This window comes from Chiloscyllium plagiosum, unplaced genomic scaffold, assembly GCF_037043375.1.
Source record: "Chiloscyllium plagiosum isolate Xiang-an unplaced genomic scaffold, Cpla_swu_hap1 HiC_scaffold_27, whole genome shotgun sequence".
NCBI classification, from domain to species: domain Eukaryota; kingdom Metazoa; phylum Chordata; class Chondrichthyes; order Orectolobiformes; family Hemiscylliidae; genus Chiloscyllium; species Chiloscyllium plagiosum.
In genome coordinates, this window is record NW_028270165.1 from 7,923,760 (window position 1) to 7,941,271 (window position 17,512).

Here is a 17,512-nt window from a genome sequence, read left to right on the forward strand (position 1 = left end):
CTGGCTGGAAGAAGACAGAGGGTAGTAGTTGATGGAAAAGGTTCATCTTGGAGTGCAGTTACTAGCGGTGTTCCGCAAGGATCTGTTTTGGGACCATTGCTGTTTGTCATTTTTATAAATGACCTGGAGGAGGGGCTAGAAGGTTGGGTGAGCAAGTTTGCGGATGATACGAAAGTCGGTGGAGTTGTTGACAGTGAGGAAGGATGTGGCAGGTTACAGCGGGATATCGATAAGCTGCAGAGCTGGGAAGAAAAGTGGCAAATGGAGTTCAATGTAGGTAAGTGTGAAGTGATTCACTTTGGTAAGAGTAACAAGAAGATGGGGTACTGGGCTAATGGTTGGATACTTGGTAATGTGGATGAGCAGAGGGATCTTGGTGTCCATGTACACAGATCTCTGAAAGTTGCCATCCAGGTAAATAGTGCTGTGAAGAAGGCATATGGCGTACTGGCTTTTATTGGTAGAGGAATTGAGTTCCGGAGTCTTATACATGTTGCAGATGTATAAGACTCTGGTGCGGCCGCATCTGGAGTATTGTGTGCAGTTTTGGTCGCCATACTATAGGAAGGATGTGGAGGCACTGGAACGGGTGCAAAGGAGGTTTACCAGGATGTTGCCTGGTATGGTAGGAAGTTCGTATGAGGAAAGGCTGAGGCACTTGGGGCTGTTTTCATTGGAGAAAAGCAGGTTTAGGAGTGACTTGATAGAGGTGTACAAGATAATTAGGGGTTTAGATAGGGTTGACCATGAGAACCTTTTTCCACGTATAGAGTCAGCTGTTACGAGGGGGCATAGCTTTAAATTAAGGGGTGGTAGGTATAGGACAGATGTTAGGGGTAGACTCTTTACTCAGCGAGTCGTGAGTTCATGGAATGCCCTGCCAGGAGCAGTGGTGGACTCTCCCTCTTTATGGGCATTTAAACAGGCATTGGATAGGCATATGGAGGATAATGGGCTAGTGTAGGTTAGGTGGGCTTGGATCGGCGCAACATCGAGGGCCAAAGGGCCTATACTGCGCTGTATTTTTCTATGTTCAATGTCTTTGGGATGGATCCAAAACTTACTTCGTTAATGATTGAAAATACTTTGACCTCTGGAACTGTCTGCCAGAGAGTGTGTTGGAGTCAGATTCAATTATGGATCATTAAACTGAAAAGGAAAGCAAGCTACTGTAGTGGATGTCAGAATATGAGTTTCCTGATTGGGACTGTTCACTTGCTCCTTTTACCATTTCAGGTTGCTAACTTTTCGTTAGCATCCTGCATATGTTGGGAATTTTTATCCTTTCTAGTATCTCAGTGACAAATCTAGTTTATGAATTGTTCCTATGATATCTCATGAGCGGGTTTATGATATTCACAGTGTTGTGGGTCACAGTGTGTCCAAGTGAGGAAAAACAACCTGTTCATCTTAAATATTTGATTTTAAACAATGGAAATAAAATTAATGTTTGGTAAACACAACTTGCTGTGTAGTAAGATCATCAGAAATAGGAATGGGAGTAAGTAATTGACCGTTGAGATGCTCTGTCTTTCATTTATCTAAATTCTCTTTCCTGCACTTGTTTTTTCATGACTTCATCTGCTGAAGTGACTACACTCCAAAAGCTTGTGATTTCAACATAAGAGCATAAGAACTAGGAGCAAGAGTCAGCCTTCCGGCCCTTCGAGTCTGCTCCACCACTCAATAAGATCATGACTAATCTTTTCGTGGACTATGCTGCACTTACCTGCGTTTTCACCATATCCCTTAATTATTTTATTTTTCAAAAACTTATCTACTGCTTCTAGTGATTGCTGAAGTAATGTCAAATACTTCCCTGGGCAAGGAATTCCATAGATTAACAACCCTCTGGGTGAAGAAGTTTCTTCTCAGTTCAGTTTTAAACCTGCTTCCTCTAATCTTGAGGCCATGCGCTCTTATCCTAGTCTCACCTACCAATGCAACATCCTACTTCTATTTCTTTCATAATGTAATATATTTCTGTAAGATCCCCTCCAAACAAACCTGCTGGACTATAACCTGGTGTCATGTGACTTATGACTAAAAAATTTGTTATTACGCATCCTCATAGCAGTGGGATTTCAGGGCTCGAAGATAGGGACACTACCACTGCGCCTTAAAAAAAACCTCTGCAGCAAATAGGCCCTCTTCTAGTGAATGAATGGGGAGAGGTTTCTTCTCAACATGGGATACAAATATTATACCCTCAGAGCCCTTTATACTAAATTGAGCCCTCTTCAGTTGAATGAATGGATGTGGAGGTGCCACAGTTGAATTGGTTGATAACGTTAAAAATCACATCTTCCCCCTGAATATGTGACACTACCGCTATAGCCCCACAGCCCGTTGCAGTAAATTGGGTCATCTGCTGTTGAATGAATGAACGGGAATGAAAAGGGTGGATACACTGACGTGATTGTGAAATTCTCCACCAATCCCAAAGCTTGTGGTTGGTACCGACTAATCGGAGAGAGATATTGCAGAGGGTGGGACCAACACGACGCACAAAGCCAGCCGCCATTGGTCAGGTGGAGTAAGGTGCGCTCTGATTGGAGGGGACGCGAATGACGCGCGTCACTGAAGGAGGAGACGGAATGAAGAAGAAAAACAAAGATGGCGGCGCGAGGCTGCGGTTTTGTCATCGACTCAGCGGGCGGTTTCTGACGGAGGGAGGGGGGCAGACAGGCACCGTTTACCTCAGAAAATACCTTTAAAATACATTTCAAATTAAAGCCAGAACATTTCAAACAAAAGTTGTGAAGAAAAGGAGACAGTCCCCGGTGGGGTTTATTGTTTATTTGTGTATAATTCCCGGGGCCCGGGAAGGGGGAGGTGACGGTTACCGGGTGAACGAGAAAACAAATTAAAAATGTCGGTGGTGGAAGAGAGAGAGCCAGCGCCCGCGGCTTCTTCGGCGGCGGCCGGAGCCCAGGAGCTCAACAACCCCCCGGAGCTGGAGGAAGGTCCGAGCTCCAAGAAGCGGGGGGTCCGGCTGGAGGCTGGATTTGCTCAAGGCTTGTATCTATTAAATTATTTAAATGGTACCTACTGTATGGGGCTATGGTTTACATTAAAACCGGAGGATCATGTCAGAGTGTTTGTTTATATTGAGCAGTTGTAGTTGGTAAAATACACTCCCTGGAGGAGCACCTTCTATGATGTTGCATTTCTTACCTTCTGCTCTTCCCCCATTTGTTATCTCTTATCTTGATTTTACTTTTTTTTTTGGTCAAATTTAATTTCATATTAATGAGACTTGGTGTTCACTGTGTGTTATTAACTGGTTTGTTGAATTACTGTAAGAAAAAAATTAATGGTGTCATGTCATTTCTGATGTCAGAGTTTGACATTGAATGTGCAGATGTGAATACCAATAAGTTGTGAAAATAAATCAAGAACTTGTGGTTCTAACAAAAAAAGCAGTTCACTGATATTAATGGCATTGTCTCATTTGAGGATGATGATTTGAGTCTGACCAACAAACCGTTTCATGTAGTCACCCAATTTAATTAAAATTTTCTTTAACTTAATTAAAGAAAATAACCCTGGCAGGCTAAAATTTGTACAATTTGTTTATAAGATTTATTTATATGTCCCTTGCTCTCGATGTGGTCTCTGCCACAGTGGGGAGACTGGACGCCAACTTGCAGAACATTTCAGGGAACAGCTCTGGGACGCCAAATCGAAACGACCCCACCGCCTTGTGGCTGAACGCTTTAACTCCCCCTCCCAATCCGTCAAGGACACGCAAGTACTCTGGTGCCTTCCTCTCCAAGCTCTAGCTACCTGACGCTTGGAGGAAGAACATCTTGTCTTCTGCCTTGGGACCCACCAACTACATAGGATCAATGTAGATTTCACCAGTTTCCTTATTTCCCCTCCCCTCCCCCCACACCACACACCTTGTCCCAGATCCAGAGTTGAAAAATGTGGTGCTGGAAAAATGCCTCGAGGCCATGCCTCTAGGAATTCCCTGGCTGTTCTCTGGCATGGCACTCATCCACAGATTCTATCAACAAACACATTGACCTGGACCCAATATACCGGCCACTGCAGCAGACAGTTGGAACTGACAACCGGAAGCAGCAGAGACAAACCACTATAAATGCTGGAGGAAACATCACAGAAGCGCTTCACAAGAGGCTCCCAAGCACTGAGGATATCACCTGGACAGGAGATGAAACGTCTGCAACAAAAATTCCCAGCTCGGCGAACAGAACCACAACAATGAGCACCTGAGCTACAAATCTTCTCTCAAACTTTGAATTGAGCATAGGAGTTGGGACATCCTGTTGCAACTGTCACACGAGCCACACAACACAAGGCGTGGTCCTTCTCTGACTTACCATCCCTTGCAATATCCGGGGGAAGACACCCCTTTAATTGTAACATTCAGGAAATATGCCTTATTTCAACAAAAATGTGCTGTGCTCACAGATGTTTGGACAGAGAAAGGGAGTTGCAGTCTGGAGTGAAGCTCAACCTTCATTCAGAAAGAGAGGAGCAGCAGTAGCTTCAGAAGCTCACCGTCCAACTTGCGCATTCAGCCAATAGGGGGGCTCTTCTGGGCAAAATCTGGGAATGAAGCAATGTCTCCCCCTTTCCATTCCTTATCCTGGGAGGGAGAGAGAAAGGGGGAAGCACTGTTCACTTGCAACAACGGGAGGCAGTATGAATACAAGCAGGGAGCAGACTCTGCAAAAGTCAGTTTCAGTCGGCTTCTTCTGAAATATTGTGTGCAATCCTGGTCTCCCTCCTGTAGGCAGGATGTTGTGAAACTTGAAAGGATTCAGAGAAGAGTCACAAGGCTGTTGCCAGGGTAGGAGGGTTTGAACCACAAGGAGAGGCTGAATAAGATGGGGCTGTTTTCCCTCGAGCATCGCAGGCTGAGTGTGTGTTTTTAAAGAGGTTTATAAAAACTTGAGTGTGGATGGGGTGAATAGACAAGGTCTTTTCCCTGGGATAGGGGGAGTGCGGAACTAGAGGGCATAGGTTTAGGGCGAGAGGGGGAAAATTTAAAAGGAACCTTGCAGTCAACCTTTTTTTTGCAGAGGGTGAAGCGTGTATGGAATGAGCTGCGGAGGAAGTGGTGGAGGCATCTGGATGGTTATAAGCAAAGGAAGGGTTCAGAGGGATATGGACCAAGTGATGGCAAATGGAACTAGACTAATTTTGGATATCCGGTCGGCATGGACAAGTTAGATTGAAGGATCTGTTTCTGTGCTTTATGTCTCTGACTGTATGACTGGTGAAAAGCGTTGGCATTCGTCGAAACATTTATGCAACAGAAAATTATAAGAGGGTAAAGATAAGCCTCACGTCATTGATCCATGAATCCCGGTGTAGTATGGATGTATTTCCAGTAATAGAGTCAGTATGGCATGGAAGGAGTCCAAAACGACGGCTTCTTTTACAAAAAGTCACACTTAAAACTTAAATCTGAGTCTTCTGGAAATGTAAGACAACCATGCGTTAATATAAGACAGATAAGTCTGGGGTATATGTTCCATATTTAATGGAATGTTTATGGCTCTAAAAGCCTGATTTGCAGTGGTTTCTGGGCTCATAATATTGCACTGCAGCATATTGTATATCTTCAGTAAGAACGTCAATACCACATGATAGATGTCCATTCAGCAATTTGAGTGAACTCTTCCTGGAGTATGCAATCCACCACATTACCCTGCTGTATACATTTACGTATAGATCAGCACAAAGATCTTGGGTATTAAGAGAGGAAAGAATGATCCACAGAAACTAGAAATGTGTGTTCTGATTTTCTATTGTGGACTGACAGCGATGACCTTCGCAATCTCTTTCCACAGGAATATTACAAGAGAAGAATTTGGAGGCAGAAATCTCAGACCAAACATCACATCGAAGTCTGACAATCGCTTGATTCACCAGGACTTGGATATAGATGGCCTTGAAAACAAAGGGGAGAAGGTCTGTCTGCTTTGTTAGGTTTTAAATATCAGTGTGACTGGAAACTCACAGAGTCTTACATACCCACACACCAGAGTAGTGACTGGAACATGTTTTACAGAGTTCTCCAATTATCAGAGGGTTCACCAGTAACACCACACCTATGCTGTAAGTGTGAGCGAGTTTCAACTGATTGTTGAACCTGGAGAAATACGAGGACACCTGCACCATGGAGAAATCATGAAAATGCAGGGAGTGTAGGAACGGTTTCCCTTCCCCGCCTGCCCGATATTCATCAGCATTTATATACCGGGCAGCGGCCATTCACCTGCATTCAGAACAGGAAAGGCTTCACTCAGTCGCATCACCTCCTCGTCCACATTGGGGAGAAACTGCTCATCTGCCCTGTATGCTGAAGCAGATGAAGGACATTTTTTTTTTATCCTGGATGGAGCATACTGCAGGTATACCTGAAATAGATACATTTGTCTCTATCCCATTGAGTCTCCAGCACAGGGCCAGTCTGGGCTGCTCAATTAGTGTCTCAGTGTTTATTATTCTGCACCTGAGCCTACATCCACCCCTCTTCATTGCTCCCCCATCTCCCCTCCATCAGCATAAAGATATCCCCCACTTTTCGAAAGTTCACTTTACACTACTTCACTTTAACAAAAGACCTACATTAATACCTGTTCTCACAAACCGAAAGAAATCTGAAGAGGATTGTCGCTTTTACAAAGAAAGGCATAATATAAATTAATTCATGGTAATTGCTTCTTCGCTTTAGGCCATTTCGGCTTATGAAAGGAACACTCTACTTTCAAATAGTGGGGGAAAGCTGTATCAATACAATACAGCACAGTCACAGGCCCTTCTCACTTGCTTTAGGCACACAGACCCCCTCAAGCCTGTGCTATTTCTTAATTCTTACTTAGACCTGCTATTTATTGCCCATGTGTGGCTTCTGTTCCTCTATTCACCTCCCCTTCATGCGTCTATCAAGATACACCTTAAACGTTGTTAAGGTGCCTGCTTCCATTACCTCCACTGGCAGTGCGTTCCAGAAACCCACCACCCCTCTGTGTAAATTCCCCACCCCCACCACTTTTCCCCCAAACAGTCCTTGAACCTCTTTTAGTTGACCTTTCTACTTTGGAGGGAAAAAAACGCCTCTGACTATCATAGAATCCCTCCAGCATGGAAACAAACCATTTAGCCCAACAAGTCAACACTGGCCCTCGAAAGATTAACACATCGAGACTCGTTTTCTTACCCCCATTATCTACATTTAGACTAATGCACCGAACTTACACATCCCTGAACATTGGGCAATTTACACTCAGACAATCCAACTTATCCTGCCTCTCCCTGGACGCTATGGGTAATTTAGCATCGCTAATCCACCCTAACCTATACAAGTTTGGATTGTAGGAGGAAGCCCGAGCACCCGGAGGAAGCCCACACAGACACGGGAGATGGGTTGCAGGGACAATGTGCCAACTCCACACAGATAGTTGCCTGAGACTAAAATCGAACGCAGGTCTCTGGCACTGTGAGGCGTCAGTGCGAACCACTGAGCTATCCTGCCACCCCTGTCCAGCCAATCTGTGTATCTCAGCATTTTGTCGAGGTCTCCTCTCAGCCTCTGTTTTTCCAAAGAAAACAATCCAGGTTTATGCCTCCTCTGCTCATAACGAGAGCCCTCCAGACTAGGCACTTTCCTGGTGAACCTTGCCTGTACCCTCTACCAGAGCACCCACATCCTTCCAGTAGCACCGTGACCAGAACTGCACACAATATTCCGAATGTGGCCAGAATAAACAGCTGTAACGTAACTCTTACACTCAAGGAAGCGTGCTGTGTGCCTTCTTGATCACCGTGCCCACCTGCATTACTACTTCCACAGATCTATATGCCCAGATCCCTCTGTATGCCAGTGCTCCTATGTGTTCTGCCATTTATCATACAATTCTTATATTTCCTTTGTCTCTATCGAGCTTCGCCTTGACTGTCTTTCTCTCTTCATCTCTTTTTTTCCCCCCTCCTCACCCTTCCACACATCAGCATATCATAAGACCATAGGAGTAGAAATTAGGCCATTCAGCCCATTGAGTCAGCTTCGCCATTCAATCATGGCTGATACGTTTCTCAACCCCATTCTCCCTGTAACCCTTGAATCCCTTGATACTCAAGAACCTATCTATCTCAGTCTTAAATATATTCAGTAACTTGGCCTCTGTAGCCTTCTGTGGCGGTGAATTCCATAGACTCACTACACTCTGGCTTAAGAAGTTTCTCTTCCCTCTGTTCTAAAGGGTCTTCCCTTGACGTGAAGGCTGAGCCCTCAGGTTCTCATCTCTCCTCCGAATGGAAACATCTTCCCAACATCCACGCCGTTCATTATTCTGTAGGTTTCAATTAGATCCCCTCTCATCCTTCTGAACTACATGATGTATAAACCTAGAATCCTCTAATGTTCTTCATATGTAAAATTTTTCATTCCTGGATCATTCTTGTGAACCTCCTCTGAACATGTTCCAGGGCCAGTACATCCTTCCTGAGATATGGGGACCAAATCTACATACAGTACTCCAATTGTGGCCTGACCGGAGCCTTACAGAGCCTCAGAAATACATCCCTGCTTTTGTATTCAAGTCTGATCAAAATAAATGCCTTCATTGGATTTGCCTCCCCAACTACTGACTCAACCCGCAAGTTTACCTTGAGAGAATCCTGGAGTAGAACTCCATAGTCTCTTTGCACATCAGATTTCTGAATTTTCTCCCCATAATTCTTCTGTTCCAGAGAAGCATCAGAGATTTCCAGACACCTCGATTGTTTTCAGGGATACCAAAGGATACTGGGAATTGCCAGTATCTCAGGAGGAGGCAGAGGGGAATGTGGTGTGGTCCTGTAAACTGCAGAACTTTCCAAATTCCCTGAGTCCGCAGGAATTCTTTCTGGACCAAGAAACAAAAGGGCCACTGAGAAACTGCTACATCAGGAGGCAGAAATTAGGCCATTCAGCCCATTGAATGGTGGAGCAGACTCAATCATTCTTAAGTATCAAGGGTTACAGGGAGAATTGGGTTGAGAAACGTATCAGCCATGATTAAATAGTGGAGCAGACTCAATGGGCTGAATGGCCTAATTTCTGCTAGTTAACCATCCCTGGGAAGAAGGACGCAAAACAACAAGCTGTTTCCTGGGACAGATGAGCTAAGTGTTTAATAAGCTCATGACAAAAGGACAATTAAGTTTGTCTGTGGAAGGAAGGCCCTGACGTAAAGGGGTTTTTTGCAGGAAAGGCTGTACCAAACAAACCACGAAACCTCAAGGATAAGAAGGTAAGCTACAGACCGGAGATCTCCAGAAGTGTGGAGATGTGGTGTTAGAATCTAAAGAAGCATCACACCACAGATTTGAAAGCGAGGAATCTCCACCAGAATTCAACCTCAGAAAGATGCAGCAGCAGTACTTGGAAGAAGAATGCTGCACTGAATCCCTGGACACTTCCAGAGACAGATACTGTTGGGGGAAACTCAGTTAAATTCTGTCATCAATTGGGTGATAGCCAAGTTGTGAGTGAGGTTGAACTTGGTTACTTGAGTTTTATGTTTGGTTGCTACATACAATAAAGTGTTAATCATTGTTTCAGCAGTTAATTGTGTGCAGTTTCTGAGTTAAGAGCCAAATTAAGGCGATTCACCCACAACCACAGTGAGAGGCTGGGATTCATGTTGACTGCATTGCATTCAGCAGTACATCACGTCAATACTCTTATAAAGCGAAGGCTGACAGCACCACCTTTCTCAAACAGAAACACCCAGAGGACTGTGTCGCCCAATAATCTGTAAAATTAGCATTAAAAGTGGTGTAACCTGCTCTAGTGAGAAGAATAAATCCCCAATGCTTTAAAATCAACAATCAGCAATTTATTTATCCAACTCTCACGGTGAACAAATGAACAAAACTATTAACAAACTGGATACAGGCCAGGAGCAGATGGGTGGCACTAGTTTAGTTGGGGATCATGGACTGGTTGGTCTGAAGGGTCTGTTTCCAGGCAGCATGACTCCATAGCACGTAATGAATGGGGATCCATCCCAAAGATGATAAAGGCTTCAAGCACCATCTGTAGACTCCCTCCAGATAACTGAAGGCAGTGGGGCACTGTGAGGGTCAGTAGATCAGTCAGCCAGCCAGTTCTCTACAGGAGACTTGTCTCTCAAGTAAGGAAGTGGTTTCCTGCCCCATCAGCCAGATTATCCAGTTGGATTAGGTCCTATATTTCCAACAAAATAGGTCAACGGGGCAGTGTCTATAACAAATATGTTATTAAACTTGGAAGAGTGCTGAAGACATATACAAGGATGTTACCAGGATTCAAGGGTCTGTGTAAAAGGGAGAGGTTGGACAAGCTAAGATATTTTTATTTAGAGCATTAGAGACTGAGAGAGGCCCTTACAGAAGTGAAGAGATCGTAGAGGGTGAATGCACTCAGACGTTTACCCTGGGGTTGGGGAAGTGAGGGCGAGAGGGCATCAGTTTAAGGTTAGAGGAAAAAGAATAAAAGGGAATGTGAGGGGCAATGTTTCTTTTTACGCAGACGGTGGTACACATATGGAATGAAATGCCAGCGGAAGTGGTTGAGGTGGGTCGATTAACAACATTTAAAAGGCATTTGGAGAAATACGTGGATAGGAAAGGTATGGAAGGAAATGGACCAAGTGCAGGGAAATGGGCTTAGTGTTGATGGACAGTTTGGTCGGTGTGGACCATGTTGGGCCGACGGGCCTGTCTCCTGCTGTAGGACTCTATGATTCGCATCTCTTTATCGGTACGACAGTTTTGAGTTTCCAAATGAACATCTCACAATCAGGCCGAATAAAATCCAATCTCATTTGTCAACTCTGATGCGGAGGTGCTGGTGTTGAATTGGGGTGGACAAAGTCAGAAGTCACACGGCACCAGATGAAGTGATGAAGGAGCAGCACTCATGAAAGAGCAATGCTCCTAAAGCTTGTGATTTCAAATAAACTTGTTGCACTGTAACATGGTGTCATGTGACTTCCGACTTCTTTAACTCTGGGTTTGTCTCAAACTTGACGGGGTACTTTGTCCAACTCGGCATATTTTATCAATATTGCTTGAAGGAATTTTTTTTAAGATTAGATTCCCTACAGTATGGAAACAGGTCCTTTGGCCCAACAAGTCCACACTGGCCCTCCGCAGAGTAACCCAGCCAGACCCATTCCCCTATCCCTATTCCTCTACATTTACCCCAACTAATGCACCACACCTACACATCCCTGAACACTATGGGACAATTTAGATGGGCCAATCCATCCTAACCTGCACACCTTTAGACTAGGGGAAGGAACCAGAGCACTCAGAGGAAACCCATACAGACGTGGGGGAGGAGGGGGCATCGTGAAAGCTACACACAGACTGTCATCCCGAGGGTGGAATTGAACCCAGGTCAGCATCGTGAGGCAGTGGTACTAACCACTGAGTCACCATGCCACCCCTGAGCCACGTAGGTGGGCTTGTGTGGGTGGGGGGGAGGTAAGTCCAGCACAAAACAAAAAAAGCTCACTGCACCCACTGTCAGAATGGGCAGGAGGTTCAGCCCTGGGGGTGACCCATTGCAGTGTCACTGGTGGAATCTGATTGTTGGATGCACTGTTGCCCCCGCTGGTGCCTCCGCAAGTTGCAGGACGATGTGAACTTCCGCCCGCAGTCAGGGCAGGCAAACGGCCTCTCCCCGGTGTGGACCCATTGGTGGGCCAGCAGTTTGGAGGAGCAGGTGAACCCCTTCCCACACTCGGGGCAGCTGAATGGCCTTTCCCTGGTGTGGACCCGCTGGTGGGACAACAGGTCAGAGGAATTGCTGAAGGCATTAGCACACTCAGAGCAGGCGAAAGGCCTCTCCCCCATGTGGATTTGCCAGTGTCTCAGCAGGTTGAAGGACTTGCTGAAGGCCTTCCTGCACTCTGGGCAGCTGAAGGGCCTCTCCCCCGTGTGGACCCGCTGATGGGCCAGCAGGTTGGAGGACTTACTGAAGGCCTTCCCACACTCTGTGCAGCTGAAGGGCCTCTCCCCCGTATGGACCTGCTGATGGGCCAGCAGGTTGGAGGACTTACTGAAGGACCTCCCACACTCTGGGCAGCTGAAGGGCCTCTCCCCCGTGTGGACCCGCTGATGGGCCAGCAGGTCGGACGATTTACTGAAGGCCTTCCCACACTCTGGGCAGCTGAAGGGCCTCTCCCCCGTGTGGATTCGCTGGTGACTCAGCAGGTCGGAGGAATTGCTGAAGGCCTTCCCGCACTCTAGGCAGCTGAAGGGCCTCTCCCCCGTGTGGACCCGCTGATGGGTCAGCACGTTGGAGGAATTGCTGAAGGCCTTCCCACACTCTGGGCAGCTGAAGGGCCTCTCCCCCGTGTGGACCCGCCGGTGCTTCAGCAGGTTGGAGTCGTCACTGAAAGCCTTCCCGCATTCGGGGCAGCTGAATGGCCTCTCCCCCGTGTGGACTCGCCGGTGCTTCAGCAGGTTGGAGGAATTGATGAAGGCCTTCTCACACTCTGGGCAGCTGAAGGGCCTCTCCCCCGTGTGGACCCGCTGATGAGCCAGCAGGTCGGAGGATTTAGTGAAGGCCTTCCCACACTCTGGGCAGCTGAAGGGTCTCTCCCCCGTGTGGATTTGCTGGTGTCTCAGCAGGTCGGAGGAATTGCTGAAGGCCTTCCCGCACTCTGGGCAGCTGAAGGGCCTCTCCCCCGTGTGGACCCACTGATGGGCCAGCAGGTTGGAGGAATTGCTGAAGGCCTTCCCGCACTCTGGGCAGCTGAAGGGCCTCTCCCCCGTGTGGACCCGACGGTGCCTCAGCAGTTTGGAGTCGTCGCTGAAGGCCTTCCCGCATTCGGGGCAGCTGAATGGCCTCTCCCCCGTGTGGACTCGCCAGTGCTTCAGCAGGTTGGAGGAATTGCTGAAGGCTTTCCCGCATTCGTGGCAACTGAAGAGCCTCTCACCAGTGTGTATATGCTGGTGGGCCAGCAAGACACAGGAGCTAGTAAAGCCCTTCTCCCGCTCGGGGCAGGAGAACGGCCTCTTCCCAGTGTGATTGCACTGATGAGCCGCCAGGACAGATGGGACACGGAAGCTCTTCCCGCAGTCGCCACAATTCCATGGTTTCTCAACAGGGCGTGTTTCCTCGGGTTTCTCCATGGCCGAAGCTTCAGCTGCACACACATGTGTACAACCCTGCCATGAATTCTTCTTTCCAGGCAGTAGAGTTGTTTCAGGCTCCACACTCAGTGCGCTGCAACAGTAGGGTCTTTCAACCAGTGCCCCCGTACTCAAACAGAAACCAAAAAGAAAGCTTTGCTCCTTCTCACAGAATCATAGTTGAAAATTGTTGCGGTCCTGATGGATTGAGTAACTGTCAGACATTGACATGAAAGTGAGGACTGGAGACACTGGAGAGTCAGAGTCAAAAACTGCGTCACTGGAAAAGCGCAGCATGGCAAGCAGCATCAGAGAAGCAGGAGAATCAACATTTTGGACATAAGCCCTTTATCTGTTAACTTGAAACTTCTGTCTTCAGATAGTCTGTAAGAAAAGATTATAAAAGTCATCACTGCCAGTCCGATTAAGAATATCAAGGCATTGACACTGACACCAGAGAGAAACTGTACATATAGATGTGGCAAATGTTAGTGGCTAGCCAGAGTGATAGAGATATGTAGCACCCTTCCAGATAACCTAACGTAATCTCGGCCGATTTGCCAGCATTTTTGCCCATATTGTCTAAACCCTTCCTAATCGTATACCCATCCAGATGCCACTGTACCAGCACCCACCACTTCCTCTGACAGCTCTTTCCTTAAACACGCCACTTTCTGCATGAAAGACTTATCCCTTAGGTTCCTTTGTTAAGTTCTTTTGCTTGAGCTTCTTACACTGCAATACGCCAACTTCTGTGAACAACCAAACTTTATTAAGTACAGTACAAGCTGTGGAGAAACTCTTAACACTCTTCGCAATGCTTGAACACAACAGTACCAAAAAAACAAACCCCTTAAACAAAGTAAAACTGAAACAGAGGCTTACAATTGAAGTTAGAAGGGCAGAAGGAGACAGTGTTAGCAGCCTTTCTCCACATAGTCCACTGCTTAACTCACCCAAACGAGACTTCAGCTTTCAGGACTGACCACTCCCCTTTCATTGTACAGGTCACTTCTAAAACATAAAAGCTTTGGCCTCAAGTCTCATCTGTTCACATATAACCAAAAATGCCTCCCAATACCATTTTTCGTCTCTGTACTAAACGAGTTGCTTCAGAGCCCAGGTTTTTTTAACCACCCTTCTGGAAAAAAACAAGGACACAGCATCCTTGAGAAGAAGGACCAGCTTTTAGTAAAAGGACCAGCTTTGTTACAGAGGGATATAGGCCAAACACTGGCAGGTGGGATTAGATTAGTTTGAGAACATAGCATGGAGTAGTTGGACTGAAGGGATTGTTTCTGTGCTGTTTGACTCGGTAACTGTTCTGCAATGGTCTGAAAACCATTTTCTTGCCTTCCTCCATAAACATCCACTTCTTTGTTGTTCCAAATCAGATGAACTCAGCCTTGAATATATTCAATGATCCCATAACTGCAGGAAGACATCCCCACTTCTGGACTCAATTCCTCTTGCTAAGATAACACCTGCTTTGCTCATTGCTTGCTGCACCTATCTCACAACTGGCATTAACTGGTATGGAAGGACGCTGAGGCCCCTTTATACACATTCCTGATGAAGGGCTCGTGTCAGTAACGCTGACTCTCCTGCTCCTCGGATGCTGCCTCATCTGCTGTGCTTTTCGAGCACCACACTTTTTGACTCTGATCTCCAACATTTGCAGTCCTCACTTTCTCCACATCCCAATATGTCAACATTAAAACAATGCATCTCCTTTCTGCTTTCCCTCCCCACCCCCCACAGGGAATGCTATCACTTCACATCGTGGTACTGCATTTTCCATGAGTTTGCCAACTGAGACACAGACCTGGCCCAATTTTTCCAGAATCTGCCCCCTCCATAAATTGAGATTGAAGGCGAGAGAGAGAAACACAATCGGCTTGTCTCTGATTAGCAGGAGGACCACGCTCCTTCCGGTCCTCCAGGGCTTCCTATTGGCCCAACAAAAGAAGATCACGCGCAGATTCCGCGGACAACCAGGAGCACGCGCAGGTTTTGCTGACACTGGCGAACATGCGCAGTGTGTGTTGTCACCGAGGAGCATGCGCAAGATGCTCTGTGAAGTTGCTGGTGTGACTGACAGATTTTGTGCCCAAATGACACTCGGAGTCAAGAAAGGCTGGAGCGACATTTTATATTTATCCTGCGGCTCCACATTTTATTCCTTTTGCATTTTATTTGACTACTCATCTTTTCCTCAGGGTAGGGGACTCCCAAACTGGAGGGTATAGGTTGAGGGTGAGATGGGAAAGATTTAAAAGGGACCTAAGGAGTAGAAAAAAAGTGTGAAAGTTAATTCCCCTCAAGTGCCCTCTCCAAACCTGCACATCTTTGGATTGTGGGAAGAAACCGGAGCACCAAAGGAATCCCATGCAGAGAAGGTGCAAACTCCACTCAGACAGTTGCCCGACACCGGGATCAAACCCGGGTGCCTAGCGCTATAAGGCAGCAGTGCTAACCACTGAGCCTGTTCAGAAAAAGCAGCAATTGATTTATATTAGGGTGAGAGGGGAAAGGATTAAAAGGGATCTAAAGGGCAACTATTTCAGGCAGCGGGTGGTGCGTGGATTGAATGAGCTCCCAGAGGAAGTGGTGGAAGCTGGTACAATTACAATATTCAAAAGGCATCTGGATGGGTTTATGAACAGGAAGGTTTGGAGGGATATGGGCCAAGAGCTGGCAAATGGGCCTAGATTAATTTAGGATATATGATTGGCACGGAACAAACAAATTGTTTCCATGCTCCACTACTCTATTTCTACATCGTCAGAACTGTTATGACACAGACTGCACCCCCCACTAATTTAAACCCAAAAAAGATTTACCCCAGGTGGTAATGTGAAAATTCAAGAGGTAAGGAACTGTTTCTAAAAGTCACTATTTAAAGTTTTATTTAATGATCTAGGACACTTGCAAGTGTTTAAATCTGCTGGGATTTTTCGTACCGCCAAATCTATTCAAATCTGTCTGAACCAGTTCAAATCTTGGACGAAAGCCCCCAAATTTTACAACACTGGGTGCAACCTCCCCCACCTAATTTAAACCAGCAACATACAGAAGGTTTAACCCATGTGGTAATCTGTGAAAATTCAAGAACCAAGAAACTATTCCCAAAGGTCAGTATTTAAAGTTAAAATTAACAACTTTATTTATTAAAGTCTAACGGAGAATAATTAATTAACAACTATTTACAACTCCTGTCTCTAACCTATCTTCTACCTTCCCCTGTATGATACCAGTCCAATAAAAACCCTTGATTAAGATTTACCGAAAGACTCAAACTTCAAAACCAGCAAGCTGTTAAATCTTCTCTTTGTATCTTCCTCTGTAGATTTGCTCTCCAGGTCGGTGTCGATGTTTTTTCTCTGTGCAGACTCCTTCTCTGGACAGGTGCCTCTGAGTTCTCACTAGCAGCCTACATTTGTTGGTCTTTTGGCAGTTCTCCTGTAACTGTTCAACATTTTTTTTTTGATTTTGTACTCCAAAGCATCAAATCATTTGAGGAGAAAGTGATGTCTGCAGATGCTGGAGATCAGAGCTGAAAATGTGTTGCTGGAAAAGCGCAGCAGGTCAGCCAGCATCCAGGGAACAGGAGAATCGACGTTTCGGGCATAAGCCCTTCTTCAGGAATGAGGAAAGTTTGTCCAGCAGGCTAAGATAAAAGGTAGAGAGGAGGGACTTGGGGGAGGGGCGTCGGAAATGCGATAGGTGGAAAGAGGTCAAGGTGAGGGTGATAGGTCAGACTGGGGTGGGGGTGGAGAGGTCAGGAAGAAGATTGCAGGTTAGGAAGGCGGTGCTGAGTTCGATGGATTTGACTGAGACAAGGTGGGGGGAGGGGAAATGTGGAAACTGGTGAAATCCAAGTTCATCCCTTGTGGTTGGAGGGTTCCTAGGCGGAAGATGAGGCGCTCTTCCTCCAACCGTCGTGTTGTTGTGGTCTGGCGATGGAGGAGTCCAAAGACCTGCATATCCTTGCTGGAGTGGGAGGGGGAGTTGAAGTGTTGAGCCACAGGGTGGTTGGATTGGTTGGTCCGTATGTCCCAGAGATGTTCTCTGAAACGCTCCGCAAGTAGGCGGCCTGTCTTCCCAATATAGAGGAGGCCACATCGGGTGCAGAGGATGCAATAGATGATGTGTGTGGAGGTGCAGAAGAATCTGTGGCAAATATGCAAGTTTCCTTTGGGGCTTTACCCCTCACCTCCCTCCAAGGCCCTAGATCAGCTGGTAGTTGCCTGTCGTGTTCCTGGTCAGTTGTTTATACACTTCCTTGCAGAAGTCCATTCTATTCCGAATTACTCAAAAACTGCATAAATCCATGTAAGATTCTGTAACTCCCACTTTA

At 46.4% G+C, this 17,512-nt stretch overlaps 3 protein-coding genes across 6 annotated transcripts in view; 2 read left to right on the forward strand and 1 right to left on the reverse strand.

The window, feature by feature from the left end:
• LOC148142996 (endogenous retrovirus group 3 member 1 Env polyprotein-like) overlaps positions 1 to 17,512 on the forward strand; it is a 512,937-nt gene that overhangs the window by 341,816 nt on the left and 153,609 nt on the right. The gene's annotated exons all lie outside the window — the stretch shown is intronic.
• LOC148143001 (uncharacterized) overlaps positions 1 to 17,512 on the forward strand; it is a 323,712-nt gene that overhangs the window by 21,971 nt on the left and 284,229 nt on the right. The window contains exon 3 of one of the 2 annotated variants that reach the window (XR_015751072.1): positions 5,829 to 9,579. The exons of the other annotated variant lie outside the window; for it this stretch is intronic. The gene's annotated coding sequence lies outside the window, so the exon portion shown is untranslated. Of the gene's footprint in view, positions 1 to 5,828; positions 9,580 to 17,512 lie in introns of those variants that run through there. 2 annotated transcript variants of the gene reach the window in all.
• The window catches only part of LOC148143002 (uncharacterized), an 86,529-nt gene continuing 79,050 nt past the window's right edge, over positions 10,034 to 17,512 (reverse strand). Inside the window, exon 4 of the mRNA XM_087975771.1 lies at positions 10,034 to 13,008. Coding sequence (XP_087831897.1) covers positions 11,557 to 13,008 — 1,452 coding nt within the window. The 3' untranslated portion in view covers positions 10,034 to 11,556. The remainder of the gene's footprint in view (positions 13,009 to 17,512) is intronic.